General features: G+C 39.3%; 1 protein-coding gene across 3 annotated transcripts in view; it reads left to right on the top strand.

Annotated features, from left to right (window-relative positions):
- The first annotated feature begins 6,459 nt into the window (after nucleotides 1-6,459).
- Nucleotides 6,460-14,005, top strand: part of ppp1r9ala (protein phosphatase 1 regulatory subunit 9A-like A) — a 29,680-nt gene continuing 22,134 nt past the window's right edge. For 2 of the 3 annotated variants that reach the window (XM_042494258.2, XM_042494259.2), the window contains exons 1-2: nucleotides 6,461-6,625; nucleotides 7,700-9,784. In XM_042494258.2, the coding sequence (XP_042350192.2) occupies nucleotides 7,853-9,784 (1,932 nt within the window). In that variant the 5' untranslated portion in view covers nucleotides 6,461-6,625; nucleotides 7,700-7,852. Of the gene's footprint in view, nucleotides 6,626-7,699; nucleotides 9,785-14,005 lie in introns of all 3 variants that reach the window. The other variant, XM_042494257.2, reaches the window with a different exon arrangement.

Below are 14,005 nucleotides of genomic sequence, written 5' to 3' on the forward strand. Positions count from 1 at the left end.
TTTAGTGCTGCATTGATACTGTTTCCTTTACCCGGAAATAGTTTTGATGGTTTACGACAAATGCTGTAACTAAAGGTTCATGTACTAGCTTTGTATTTTTCGTAAGTGGAACATGATTTTAAATTGTTTTTCCAGTTAGAATTTTCCAATAGAATACTTTCACATTTTGAAGGTGCACATCTTCATCTTTTTCCCTCAGCCAGCATTTACCCGCCCCATCACACCGTCTGCCCCTCTCTTGCTGAGATACGTAGTGAGGATGCAAGACTGAGCTCAGGCCAGGGCATGCATAACACAAAACACACATTCCTGTAACGCTGCATACCACCAACTCACAGCAGCAACAGACCAACGCATAACAATGTGTAAAGATGTCAACATGCACTGCAGTTCTTTGCTTCTACGCCTTTGTAATTGCAAAGAGAGCACACTACCCCCATTCTGGCTCACTGACACTGGCTACCTGTATGTCTCAAGATTCACCTTAAGATCCTCATGATCAAACCCCTTTATCACATGGCACCCTCTTATATATTTATTTTCCAAATTTTTGTTTAGATTGTCCATGCAGTAAAATACAGCTTTTTACAGTCATATAATACAAAACATAACATTTACGCTTATATTTAGCGATAAATTGGTTTGATGTCTTCTGAAAACATGGACTAAAAGGCAATGAATAACTTGGCAAGAAATGTCCCACAAAGTGCAAGAATTTTGTAAAAGGTCACAAGAAATTGACCAGAAAATGTGTTGAAAAAAATGAAAGGGAATTACTGGGTATTATTAGAAAATTATCAAAAATTAAAAAAAAGGTTCAGATGTAAAGAAAACTATGTTTATTATTGTTATGATTATATATTTCAAATTATGTTACTGATTTTTTTTTTTTTCCATTTTAAACTCCTTTTTCTGGTCATTTTCTTTTCTTTCTTTTTTTACTTTGCTTTTTCACTTATTTTCAGGTAACCTTGTAACTTTTAACTAATTTCTTGCTAATTTTTGAGTCACATGTTGTTAAGCTGCTCATTGCATTCTCCCCATGTTTTTAAAAGAAATCTAACCAATTTTCAAAGGGTTAACTGTAAAGCACTTTGGAACTGCTGTTTTGAAAAGTTATATATCAGTAAAGTTTATTATCAATATTGTTAAAAGTTCAAGTGGGTAATTTATATTTTTTCCATATGCATATAGTAAATGTGCAAATAATCTGGCATCCCAAAAAGACTAAAATTGCTATTCATTCTGAAAAACACTCCACTGACAGCTGCAATAATTAAAGATCGCACCATTTTCAGCAAGAAGGAGCTGCATCAGGTGTGGAGACAGTTTGGTCCTGTTAGTTGTGCTGGGCTGGACTGAGTTTGAGACATTGTCTCAAAGGTTCCACACTGACCTGCTCTTCACCTGCTCCTGTTTCCATTTGGTTTGACTTGTTCATTGGATGTTGTTTGAAGGGTTGCCATGGGGACCACTGGCTTGACTGCGGCGTGCCATGTTACCCCTGGGAGAAAGCCCACTGACTGTGTATATATGGCTTTTCAGACCCACAGTTGCTAGGAGATGATCCGGCAATCTGGAAATGGTAAACATACGGACACATGCAGCCCTTATGTGCACACACAACATAATTTCAGATGCTGATGAGCATTTGGAAAGATATTTGTTAATGCTGGAACTCTTTTAATAAGTAAGCAAGTAAGCCTATAAATGGTCAGGGGTTCAGTGTATTTGTTTCTTCTTGTCAGATGACATATTTAAGGCCTGTTTTAACAGAGAGCAAAGTACAAATACCAGAGTCAAAGGAAATGATGATAAAATGGTGCACTCCATAATTGACAATGTTCAGATGTTTAGCTCCCAGTCTGAGAGCTCACATCCCCGCACAGAGCCAAATGTCAATGGATTAAAATTTACAAATAAATTCAGAAGGCATTAGAAAGCCATAAGACACAGTGTAAACAAACATAAATTATGTACGTGTGAGTGGTTTTACAATGCTATATAAAGCATCATATATCAGATAACAAGTCTCAAAAGGAATGTTAGGGCAGATAAGTCCAGAGGAAATGCCGGAGGACTGGACCTTTTCCAGAGACGTCTCTCTGAATGTTTTAAAACACTCATTTACAGCTTTGATATGATGGGCTAAAGTCTCCCAAAACAAAGCCTTTTCATAATATACGTTCAAGAGAAGTCCGTATTCGAAGGTAAAAGGTAATGCTCTCGGGAAGCACACACTCAGTGTTAAGGGTTCAATATTTCATGTTTTGTGGAATTAAAAATGTAAAACGGGATTACACTGTAGGCAAATGACCATGCCTCCTAAATAGATCACCATCTGTTTAGGCCTTTTGCTGCAGTCTGGTTCATATTTATCAATAATTACATCCTTCTTTGCATTTTGTTACATCATTCTCCTCATGTTTAGTTTTATACATGGTCACTTAAAAGAGTATGCATAAAATAAAATAAAATAAAATAAAATACAATGAAATGGAACTTTATCTCAGGGAAAATTTCTGTGCAGCAGTTGCAATGCAAATTTAGAGAAGTGCAGATACAAAGCGTGCAATATGCAAGGACTAAAATAACATAGCAGAAAAGCAAATTATAGTGAAAATAAAATACAATCTATAGCAAATATAAACTAAATAGAAGACAAGCTAACAGTAAGGTACAAAATATAAGAACTAATAGTAATGTGCAAAATATCACCAAAAATAGCTAACAGTAAGGTACAAATAAGTGCAAACCAATACATAAAATATATACAATGACATAAACATGTTACCTCTCATATAGTATGAATAGTATAGTATGAATGTAGTATGAATATAGAATTTATGAAGATTTGATCAAACCAAACAAAATACATTTGTAAAATATGTAAAAATGTATTTCAGTCTATTAGGTCTTTCATAATAATGACCTGATAAATGTGTTGTTAAAATTTGGATTTAAAATCGATGCAAAATTATCATCTTGTAAAAAATATTAGAATACTTAGTTGAGATCAGAGAATATCTGCTCCCACATGAACTGGCTGTTATTTCCAAGGTCGGTTTGATTGGATGATATTTTTGCAATGTAGGTTCTCAGCCCCCGAGGAAATCTGCCTTTATTTTCATTCAGTGTCTTTGCAAACGTTCTCAATGGAAACACCATCTCTACATTTTGTGAATTAAGCAGGCGCATACATATTGTAGGAGATGTCAGTTCTGCAAAATAAAAGCTAACTTGCAAAGTATTGCTCTCTTGGGAGAAGGCCTGATTTTAAATACTGCTGCAATTAGCTTTGAGAGTTTTTGTGCATATTTACTTCAGGTCTGTGAAATCACTTTAAGAGATACTTGCAACATGATGAATTCTGCATTAAAATTTTATAATTAGAAAATGTCCCAAAACACTTTTGACAGCCAGAGCAAATGTATGCAGGATATATAGGCTCTCTGTTGATGACCTACTTTAATTGAGGCCAAATTTAGTGTTAATAGATTGAAAGCAGACCTTTACTGAATGAATATTGAGTCCCATGGCACAGTGACACATCTGCTGTGACTTCAGAAGTGAGGCTGCAGTCCCACTTCATAACTTGGAGAAATGCTACTGAGATTTTTATAGCGTGAGGAGATATTGGCTTGTTTAGTTATTATGCACAACAGAGCAAACTTTCAGAAGATATGAGGCCTGTATTATATTTTAGTGTATGAGCCATGCTAAACTAAAAAAAAACATGCTTGTCCTTGCACCATACTATCACCTAAAGGTACTCCAATGGATTTCTTTTCTGAATTTTCTCAAATTTGTACTTTTTTAAATGAAATATATCTCTTCAGTACCCCTAAAAATCACTGACATATCTGAGTAAGAGAAATCACTACACTTGTTGAGCTACACTTGTCCACGCTAAGGCCGTAGCCTGTAAGGGGTTTACAAGTAGACATCGTTGCATTTTAGCAAAAAAGTAATCCTCTCCCCAAAGTATGGAGCCTCATAATCAGCCTATCACCAGTAACTGCACCAGTGTGCCAAGTGATGGCCAGATTTTCCAGTCAGGGAGGGGCTAACATTTGGCACTGGGCTCCAGTGGACCCCCCACTGCCACTATCTCTGTACATAGTTTTACCCTGTTGCCTCCAAGTTCCCATTATACCCCCTCTCCACCAAAATGAGTGTGTGTGTGTTTATTTTTTACATGGATAAACCCGCCAAGAATAGGCTATAGACTTCTTTCTCATTACCAGTAGAGCCGTGTACATGGCAATGCAGCAGATGAGTGTGCCTTTCTGTGTGTGGGTTTTTTTTTTTTTTGGTGTCACGTTCGACATCAACAGCCTGGATAGAGGCCTGTGAAAACTTTATGGTGGCTATTTCTTTATATAGCCATTATCGGTTACTTATTCAGTCTCCCTTTCTAACTCGGTGCAGACTAATTTGGATTGATATTTTAGGGTTGCTGGGATGGAGACGAACAGTAAATTGTGTTGGTATGTCATTACATCTCACCAGTTAAAGGACTAAAATTAACACATCCACCCAGGTGTTGTTTCCATCAATGACTATCAGAGCCAAAAAATACCCTAGACTAGTGCAGAGTGGATTATAACCATTCCTATTGCACTAAAAAGCCAGATATGAATGTTTTTTTTTTTGTTTTTTTTTTGCACCGTGGAAAAATGGCTCTAAGTGCAGTGCACACAGAAGTTATGTAGCAGTTTCATTATACATATAGTCTATTTCAGTCACTAACTTTAGTTATTTGGGTGTAAACGTGATATAAGCCAACAATTAAATTTAATGGGCTGAATAAGTGCCGTTGTAATGTTTTGTTTTACCATCAAGTGATTTCTTGCAGTGCATTCTGTGTGTCTTTCTGCTAAACCTTTAAAGTCTTAAGTCTAAGCCAAGATAACTGAGATGACATCACCAGTAGGGCCAAAGAAGACATTATGCAATTTTTAGTGTTGTATAAAGAGAGTAGTAGGCTATAGGCTTCCCTTCAATGCTTATATTTTATTGAAGCAGTGAAAACAGTGAAAACAGTGCATAGGCTAGGGTAATAGATTTTTTTTGGTCATAGAATAGAAAAAGTAAACACAATTTAAAGACATTTTCAAAAATACATATTTTTTGGTGTACACTTTTGATCGCATTACCTTATAGCAACACTGTACCATGATAGTAAAACATTTTAAAAAAGGGGACAATGTTAAAATCATTATAAGACCATATAGCTTACAATAATGTATGTATTCAAGATTATTTAAGTTGTCATGGCTAATTTGCAGAAATAAAAAAAAGATGACTGTCATGCCATAAAATACAAAAAAACATCATGTGGGATTCTATAATGGCACGATGCTTCAAGGCAACATTTGCATTATAGTAATTTTCAAATCAAACAATTAAACAATTAAAAATTAAACTTTACCCATCTATTATTGTGATTTTTTTTCTTTCAAGATTTAAAAAGACAGAAAAAGATGTTCCCGGACGATGTTTTTGGGGAGAGTTGATGGGGCTGAACCATGCAAGGAAGGCCTCGACAAAGAGACTCAACACAGCCTCCAGAAATTCATGTTACAATTTATACAGTGCTTGTAGTTTCCCTAGGGTCATGGCTATTTTTTAAGTATTGCGACATAATTGGGGATATATTGAGTGTAAACGGCAAAAAAATGGGCATGTTACCGTGATGCAACAGGGTACCATAGAGGGTTAAGAACAGATGTGGTGTATTATGCTCCGTTTCTTAAGGTTCTTATTTCGGTTAGGCAAGGAGGCTTCGAGGTCAAAGGTCTAGGGATGGTTAGGCCTGGAAGCCAAGTGTGCAGAATACTGGTACCAAGCTAAAAGTAACATGGGATGAGGCTCCTTTCATAAAAGGACATATTTGTGGGATCTTGTGATTGATCACAGCAGGTGAGAAGTTGCTTTACTGACAAATGTATTGATGCCTGTACCTATATAAAAGACTTGCATGAGCTGTAAGATAGAGAGATTCGCATTGGTCCTGAATCCTCTCCCAGGCAGACCATGGTGCCTGGTGGATGCTGAACTTTGTTGTAATAAATTGATTATTATGCAACCAAGTCAGTGTCAGCAGAGGTTTCTTCATCTTCCACACATCATTGCTACTTAAGAAACAACTACACAGACTCCTTGCCATGTGTACAGCAGAACATTTTACAGCCCTGATTGCAACACGAGTTGTTTTTGTAGTCGAGGTGTGGACTGCTGCCCGTGCAGAGGTCTATAGGTGAGCTCCAACATTCAGTCAGCTCTTTCCCACGCCTTTCTCCTCCAGCTCCTCCAGCTCCTCATGTCTGTGTGCGGTGGAGAAATAAGGGAGGGCAGGGTGGAGCGGGGTGGTGGGTTACAGTCCTGGAATGTGCGCGCGCCGCCGATTCTCTCTGTTCTCGTCGGCCGCGGCGCGCGCCACAGACAGACTCGTGTGCGCGCGCAGCCCGCGACAGGTCTGGAAGTGCAAGGAGGAGGCAGGAAAACGCTGCTGGAGCGGGGAATGATGGCGGTGAGCGAGAAGAAGGGACAAGTTTGATACTGTTAAAACGGGACATTATGGGTCATCTTTCGGCAGCTAACACGATGAAGCAAGTGCGAGGTGAGAGGTTTACAAAGTTGTTTACCTTTGTGTGTGCGGAGCTGAACATTTTCAACGGCTCGTACTTGAAATGCCACAATGAATTGTTCAGACTGAGGCACTAACGCTGGGGCTGCGTTGAACTGTTGGCCCCGGTGAGTTTAACTTTGTTTCGCCTTTTTATCTGTCATCTGGCGTTACTAACAACGCTAACAACGTTTGGTCGGTTTAATTAAGTACAAGTGAAGTTCATAGTTTGTTAAAGTTACTTTCAAATCAAAACAATTTGGGTTTAACGTTAGCTAACGCCAGAAGTCAGACAACCAGTGAAATGAAACGGCTGTGCACGCTAACGTTTTAACTTACCAACAGGCAACGTTAATCCTTATTTACAAGTTTTTCATGTTATTTTGGTGTCCGTACACGAACAGAAACGGTACTGAGCAAAGGTCTTAGACCACCGTAGATTTGTTGTTTTAGAAAATTTGTAATGGGGATAGATATTTATTTATTTCTCAGTCTCTTTTCGAGGTACAAACAAAGAATACAGAGAACATCTACAATGCATTAAAACACCCCAAAAGTCATAACAAAATGGTTTCTTTAGACTAAAGTCAATATTTAGTGTGAAGACTGGAATTGTACCATAACAAAAGGTACCTAAAACAATCAATATTGAACTTTGGACATTTCTCGAATGCAACTTGATGTAAATTCACCAGAAGATAAGTATTGTTAATCTCATATTATCTGCCCAAGAGAATTCAAGACATGCTAAGTGGAAAGGGAGATGACACTAGGTACTTGCAACTTTAGCCTGTTGAAGTTGTTTTATTCTGAAATGTTTCTGTTTTTAACACTGTACTGTACATATTTCCTGTCCTGTATGTTCTGGTTGTATTTTAGTAAAGCGACTCAGAGAAATAAATATTAACACTATAACCTGGCTAAAATAACAATGTTTAAGGAAGCCTAAGACTCTTTCACATTACTGTTATTATTTAGTAACTAATCTAATGGACCTGTGTTAGGCATAGTGAATAATTGTATGTGGTCTCTGTATTAACAGATTGTGCTATGCGTTTCTTTCTTTAGATGACTTTGCTGTGAGTGTTTAGTTAAGACAACTGTGCTCCAAAGAAGCTCCGCCGGACCCATGGCACCGCTTGTGTAAGGTTGAGGGATATCAGTTCACCAACAAACAATATCAGTCTCTTCAAATCTGGCTTCAATTACAAAAAAGCAAAAATGATCAAAACAGAAAACAAAGGAGGTGAAAGGACCCTGAGGAGCGCATCCCCTCACAGAAATGCATACAAGTCTGACTTCCACGCCATTAAGTGCTCCTTTGATGGGCCAAAGTCTGAGGGCGACTCCAGATCTTATGCAAATGGCTCCAGTGACACCCGCGAGGACTCAAGGGGAAGGCCTTTTGGGAACAGAGTGAACAAGATAAAGAACATATTCCTACAGATGGATGGTCAGCAACAGGAGTGCCAAGAGGCAAAAGTGACTTTAAAGCCTGATGTGTCCCCGGTGTCCCCACAAAAGGTGCAATTTCCAGTCAACTCTCACAGAAACAACCTCAACAGTGCCACAAGTCCAGAATCACACAATTTAGATAAAACACCCAAGGGGGAAGATGTTGAGATTGACAAAGTGGCTTTGGCAGAGAAGTTTTCTGTGACCAGAAAACTCTTTGAAAGGGGCATCAAAGAGCAGCCTGCAGCTGAAAAACAGTCTCCAAACAGAGTAGTAAATCGTTTGTCCCTTGGAAGTGCCTCTGATGAAGGGAAAAGCACAAGGAGAGTATCAGGATCCTCTGAGACCACTGTCAAATCCGAGAAAACCCCTACATCAACAGTTAAATGTCAACCGGACGAGAAGGCTGATAGCGAGAAAAAACATGTGTCTCGAGTGTCATTGAATGCAGGACCCATGTCAAAAAGGTTAGGGAATTACATGGCGCAGAATGACTCAGAAGACAACAACACAGCTGCTACAAAGGGAGGGATGGTGTCTGTTAAACAACACAGTACCACTGAACACTTACTGCCTTCCTCTCAAACAAGGGATGGTGTGCACAAATCTACTTCTCCTGTTAAAGAAGCCACTAACTCCGCCCCTGTGTCTGATACCACTAACAGAAATACATCCCAGACAGCATGTGTTAATAACAAATCGGCTTCTCTGGGATCAGGTGTTAAGTCAACATTCCCAGTTACCAATGCAGCATACAAGTCTCCAACAACTGATGCCACTCAGAAATCACCAGAGCAAACAACCCCAGTTAGCCACAAACTCTCCTCATCGTCTGACGATGGATTTAGTAGGACATCTGTTGGTGGGGATGAAGGCAAGCCACATAGTCCGCCCCCAAGGGATATGAAGCAGCCTCTCCCATCAGCTGGTGGGTTTCAGAACACCAACAGGGCTAAAAACCCAGAAAAAGCCAAGAGTAATGACAGTGTGGTTCATAGTTCTACCAGGGACAAGCCATCCAGCCAGACCTCATCACTGGACTCCAGGAAGGTGGGCATGGTACGGGCAGAACTGGTCGTGGTTCAGAATGAGTCCTCGGAGAGTGAGGAGAATGAGGATGAGAGTGTTGAAGATAATGTGTTTAAGGAACAGAAAGTGCAAAGGCCCAAAGATGACCTGCCAACAGACCTGAAAAGAGTCTCTCCACCAGAAAAACAAAACTGCAGCGCTGCTCGTCATGTCTTAGCGAGAGACGTCTCAAAAGAGACACACAGGATAGCAGAGACTGTGGGTGAAGGTAGAATCTTGGAGGACAACGAGCGATTTGGGTTGAAAAAGGAGAGACGGGAAGACAGTTCTGTTGTTAATCAAGATGGTGACGAAAATGGCGAGGAAGATGATGAGGTAGCAGAGGAGGATAATGAGCTGGAGGAGCAGGTGGGTCAGAGCATCCTGGATAGCGCCTCACCAGTGGTGTACGGGATTGAGAATGCAGCATTTGTGGATGACAGAGATGTAGACCAGGTCCTCAGGGAAGAAGAAGAAGAGGAGGAGGAGGAGGAGGAGGAAGAAGAAGAGGAAGAGGAGGGAGATCAAATGTATAGGGATTATTACGACTGTTACGAGACCACCGGTCTGTCGGATGAGGAAGAGCCTCCCCCAAAGAGGAAAATCAAGTTCTCCACACACCCCATTCAGGTTAGTATCTTGTTATGTGTTGTTCAAATCTAAATTTCAAATTGCTTTATTAGAATGAATAAAAATATGTTATTGCCAAAGCAGTTCAACAAGACAAAACCAAACAAAAAAAACATTTTAAACATATTACAAATACGTATTAAATTTACAGGTCCATCTTTTTCTCTGTATGTGTCTGTCTGTCTTTCTATACATACAGATCACCAAAGAAACAGTTAACAACAATATATTAGTTCAAAATCAGTAATAAAGTCAGTAAAATCAAGTAAAGTAGTAAATGAAAAGGCTGAGTGTGAGCTGTGAGGAGATGAATTCCAGCTGTTATGTGTTGTTGTGTCGGTTATCTTAGGCTGTGACATGCACTGACATATCTTGCTCTTCTATGGTGCTGACACTATTTTCACCAAGTAGGTTTTGCATTTTATTCTGGTCAGAGAGTGTATCAAAATCTTGGAGTTTACATTTCATTTTACATCAGAGCTGTTGCTGCTCAGCTCAAGCTCCTAAAAACATATGGCATTGCACCGTCATTATAAACCAAACCACTGTCTCACTGATTCAGCAACTGTCTGACCTAGGTGTTTCCCTGCAGACACTAGACAAATTAGTGGAGGCTGAGAATTAATGCTTTTGTGGGGTATGTTGACGTCACAGCTGCTGCACCGTATCATCATCCCAGTTCAGAAAATGTAAACTAGGGTTTATGTAATCTTGGTAACCAGGGAGGCAGGTGACAGCCTCATCACCCGGTGCAATAACCCTGTAAGAGGTCAGGAGAGAGAGAGAGGGGGGAGAAGATAGCAGGCAACATTGTTTGTGGTATTTTTGGAAATATATTGTTGACATTGCATAAGAGCTTGTGAAAGCGGGACCACAGCTGAATGAGGGCAGCAGTGAGGTAGAGACATTTGAAACTTTAGACTGTACAGTAAAAAAAATCCTGGCCACCCCTGAGTCACTGCACTGCATGGATATTTTTGCTCGTTCAGAGTGGTTCCCCTCTGGTAGTGAATCATGTGTTATACTCATGAGGGACTTTTCACTTCTCTCCAACATGGACATGAGGAATTCAGAGATCTTTATTCATCTATATGATCTTTTTTTTTTTAGCTAAGTCATCTTATTACAGCTGGGGAATTCCTTATTTTTAAGAACCCTTGATTTATAAGGATTTTGGCCTTTTTGAAAAGCAGAATGGGGCATAGTTTTTGTTCCTTTTCTCTGAAAGTCCCTCATGTTGTTAGTTTTTATTTGTGGAGGTCTAATATCTCTTTCATTGATGATAGAAGTCCAACAATTGAGTTAGTAGATTTGGGTGATTGATAGAATAACTAGTATTACAATTTACTGACTCTGGCTCTTGAATTGCGGTTGATGCTTTCATCCATAATCTAATCTCAGTTTAAGAGGTGCCAAATGCTCTGTGTACAACTAGCATCACCACTATAAATGCCGATTTGTTTTATTTCTTGAACAAATAGGTTTGAAGAAACAGACTGCAATATTGCAGTAAAGAAAACACCTATACTTTCAAATAATGGTAAACATGGTACATATTTGATGCATCTTCCAGCCACAGTTTTGTCCTCCAGTTATTGTCACACATGTGTTGTTGACATGGCTAGTGAAATTTTAAGGGGTGTGTTGGGGGTGGAGGTATTATCTACGACCATAGATATTCCTCAATCACCATATCTAAACAATATTTTGCCGAAGCAGGGAAAAACAAATCACACCAGTGCATTCCACATAGCTTGTGAACAGCTCAGTGTTTATCCAGGCCTTAAAATGCACTGTTATCTCAGGGTGTGGACCCCCCCCCATCCCAGTCATCCTGGCAGGGGGTCCTGGGAGAGGGGACCAGAAGCTGACCTGGAGTGGACACAAACAACAGTGTTCCTCTTCCACCCAATGTGGAGCCATGAACGAGATGAACACAGCTTTATAGTTCACAACAATATGTTCGACTCTGTCATCTCTGTGCAGCTTTTCACGTAGTCAGTACTCAGAGCTGAGTACGTAGTCAGTACTCAGAAACATTTATGCAAAACAGAAATAGCTGACACAAGGTTGTAATTGTTGATATGTGAGGGCTGGTTGAAAGACTCTAGCTGTATACAAATTTTTCATACTAAATTCATACTAAATATAGGGCTGAAATGAACTTTCATTATCATTTTCAAAATTGTATTATTACCCTTTGACCTGTTTCCTTTTAAGAACATAAAAAGAAGGGCAATGAGTAATTTTAAAAAAACTGACCCAAAATATTGGAAAGAAATTACCTGGAAAATTTGCGAAAAAAGAAAAGTAAAGAACAAAAACAAACAAGGAAATGACCTGAAAATAATAATTATAAATATCTTTGTTTTTTTTTTAAATTTTCTAATAATTTTCTTTGTAAGCTATTTATATCACTGCATGAATGAGTGCATGCAATGGACAGGGTGGAAAGAACACAGAGAGATTTCTCAAAATAATTACATGTGCTTGGATCAAGAACCATGGGGTCAAGATTGTGTGGTATGTGCGTTAGCTAATTAAGTTGCACAAATGTCCCTCGGCCAACCTTTCTACCTGTGGCCTGGGTAACAAAGCCCTCCTGCCAGCACTGCATCATACTCCACAGTCTGCTAGTCAGAGCTGGCACTGGGATAGAGCACACTCAAATCGCAGCTAACTGGGAGAGAGGAAGTGCTTTGTGCCCCTGGCTCACAACGGGATTAGGTCCCTACGTAACCCGAGTCTCCTTGATAGAGAGGAGGTGTCCTGTGTGGAATAAAGGTCCTCTTTGTGGGGAAAAGGAGATGTCCAGTTCCAACATGCATCAGGATTGAAAAGCAAACTTGGTTGAAAAGGGTTTTTCTATGGCAGTCAGTGATAGTTCATAGTTTACTCAGGTGCTTTTCACAAGCTATTTGGCCCTTTGTAACCTGAGCAAATTGGTTTCATTTCTTTAAAAAAAGGCAATGACCAACTTGTCAATAATTGTCTCAGATATTACAAGAAATTAGTGAAAGGGGACAAGAAATTACCTAAAAATGATTTTGCTTACTTTCAGTTAATTTTCCTATACCCGTTTTACTAATTTTTTGCTAATTTTTGGGCCATGTCTTGTGAAAATCCTTGTTGCTTTTTCCCATGTTTTTGAAAGAAACTGATTTCTCTGGTTCCAAGGGGTCATCATTCTAAAAGTGAGAGTCTTGTATCAAGCCAAATGTTGGATGTTTATGGTTGATAAATGCATTTTATGTACTTGGTATTAAGTTGCATTATAATGAAATACCTAAAATGCATAGCGTTAAAAAATAGATGACTACATGGTGTTGTTGAAAAAGCTCTGCAGTTATTTTCAGACGTGTTTTTTGAGAAGATTGTTCTGCATATACGGTAACAGACTCACACTTTAGTAGGGCATTGAAATGCTGCAATCCCATTGCTGCTGTGTCAGTGTATAAGTTTGCTATACCCTCTGGCTGTATGAGCAGTATAAATATTGCACCACTGCTCATACTGATTATATCTTTGGTGTTAGTGAGGAAGCTGTTTTCTCTATAACTGCAAATAAAAAACAGGCATGTAATGTTAGTGTGTCTCTGCATGTCCCTATACGGAGAAACATTAAAACTAAAAATCATTTTTTAGCAGTGTACTGGTTTGAACTCTCTTTCTCTGAATTCTCTAGTTTGAGAAAAAGCCAAGAGTTATTGAATCATTAACGCTCCCCGCTGTAGGCGTGTTATCTGCTTGGAGACAAAGCCTACACAGTCATTTTCAGGGTAGTTATGTGGAATCTTTAGAAATGTTGCTGTCCGGGTTTGGAGCAGGAGGCACAAACCAGTTCACCCCTAAATGTCTAAAACCAGAATTTGCACCTGCTGCTTTGCCCCACCCTCGAGTTTCAGGAAATACCACCAGCAGTTATTGGTCAAGTGACCACATTATGCCCTCGTGAACACATTGCACTGTATATAGTTACTGTCCACATTGGTCAATGTTCAGTTTGTTCTTTCGTCATTTTGGCTTCTCGTATGCCTGCAGTAAAGCTTTCTTTAGTATCAGGAGACATGAAGGGCTTTTCACCTGTGTCAGGTAGAGTGCAGTTTGTAGACATTAAAGTGGAGCCAGACAACAAGAGTTTTAAGATGCCCTGTGGTACTGACTGCAGACATTTTTAAGGAGGGGATGGGCAGCATAGCACTCTACTGTGTTGTTATTAAC

This window comes from Plectropomus leopardus, chromosome 10, assembly GCF_026936395.1.
Source record: "Plectropomus leopardus strain MGB_pleo_1.0 chromosome 10, ASM2693639v1, whole genome shotgun sequence".
Lineage (NCBI taxonomy): Eukaryota > Metazoa > Chordata > Actinopteri > Perciformes > Serranidae > Plectropomus > Plectropomus leopardus.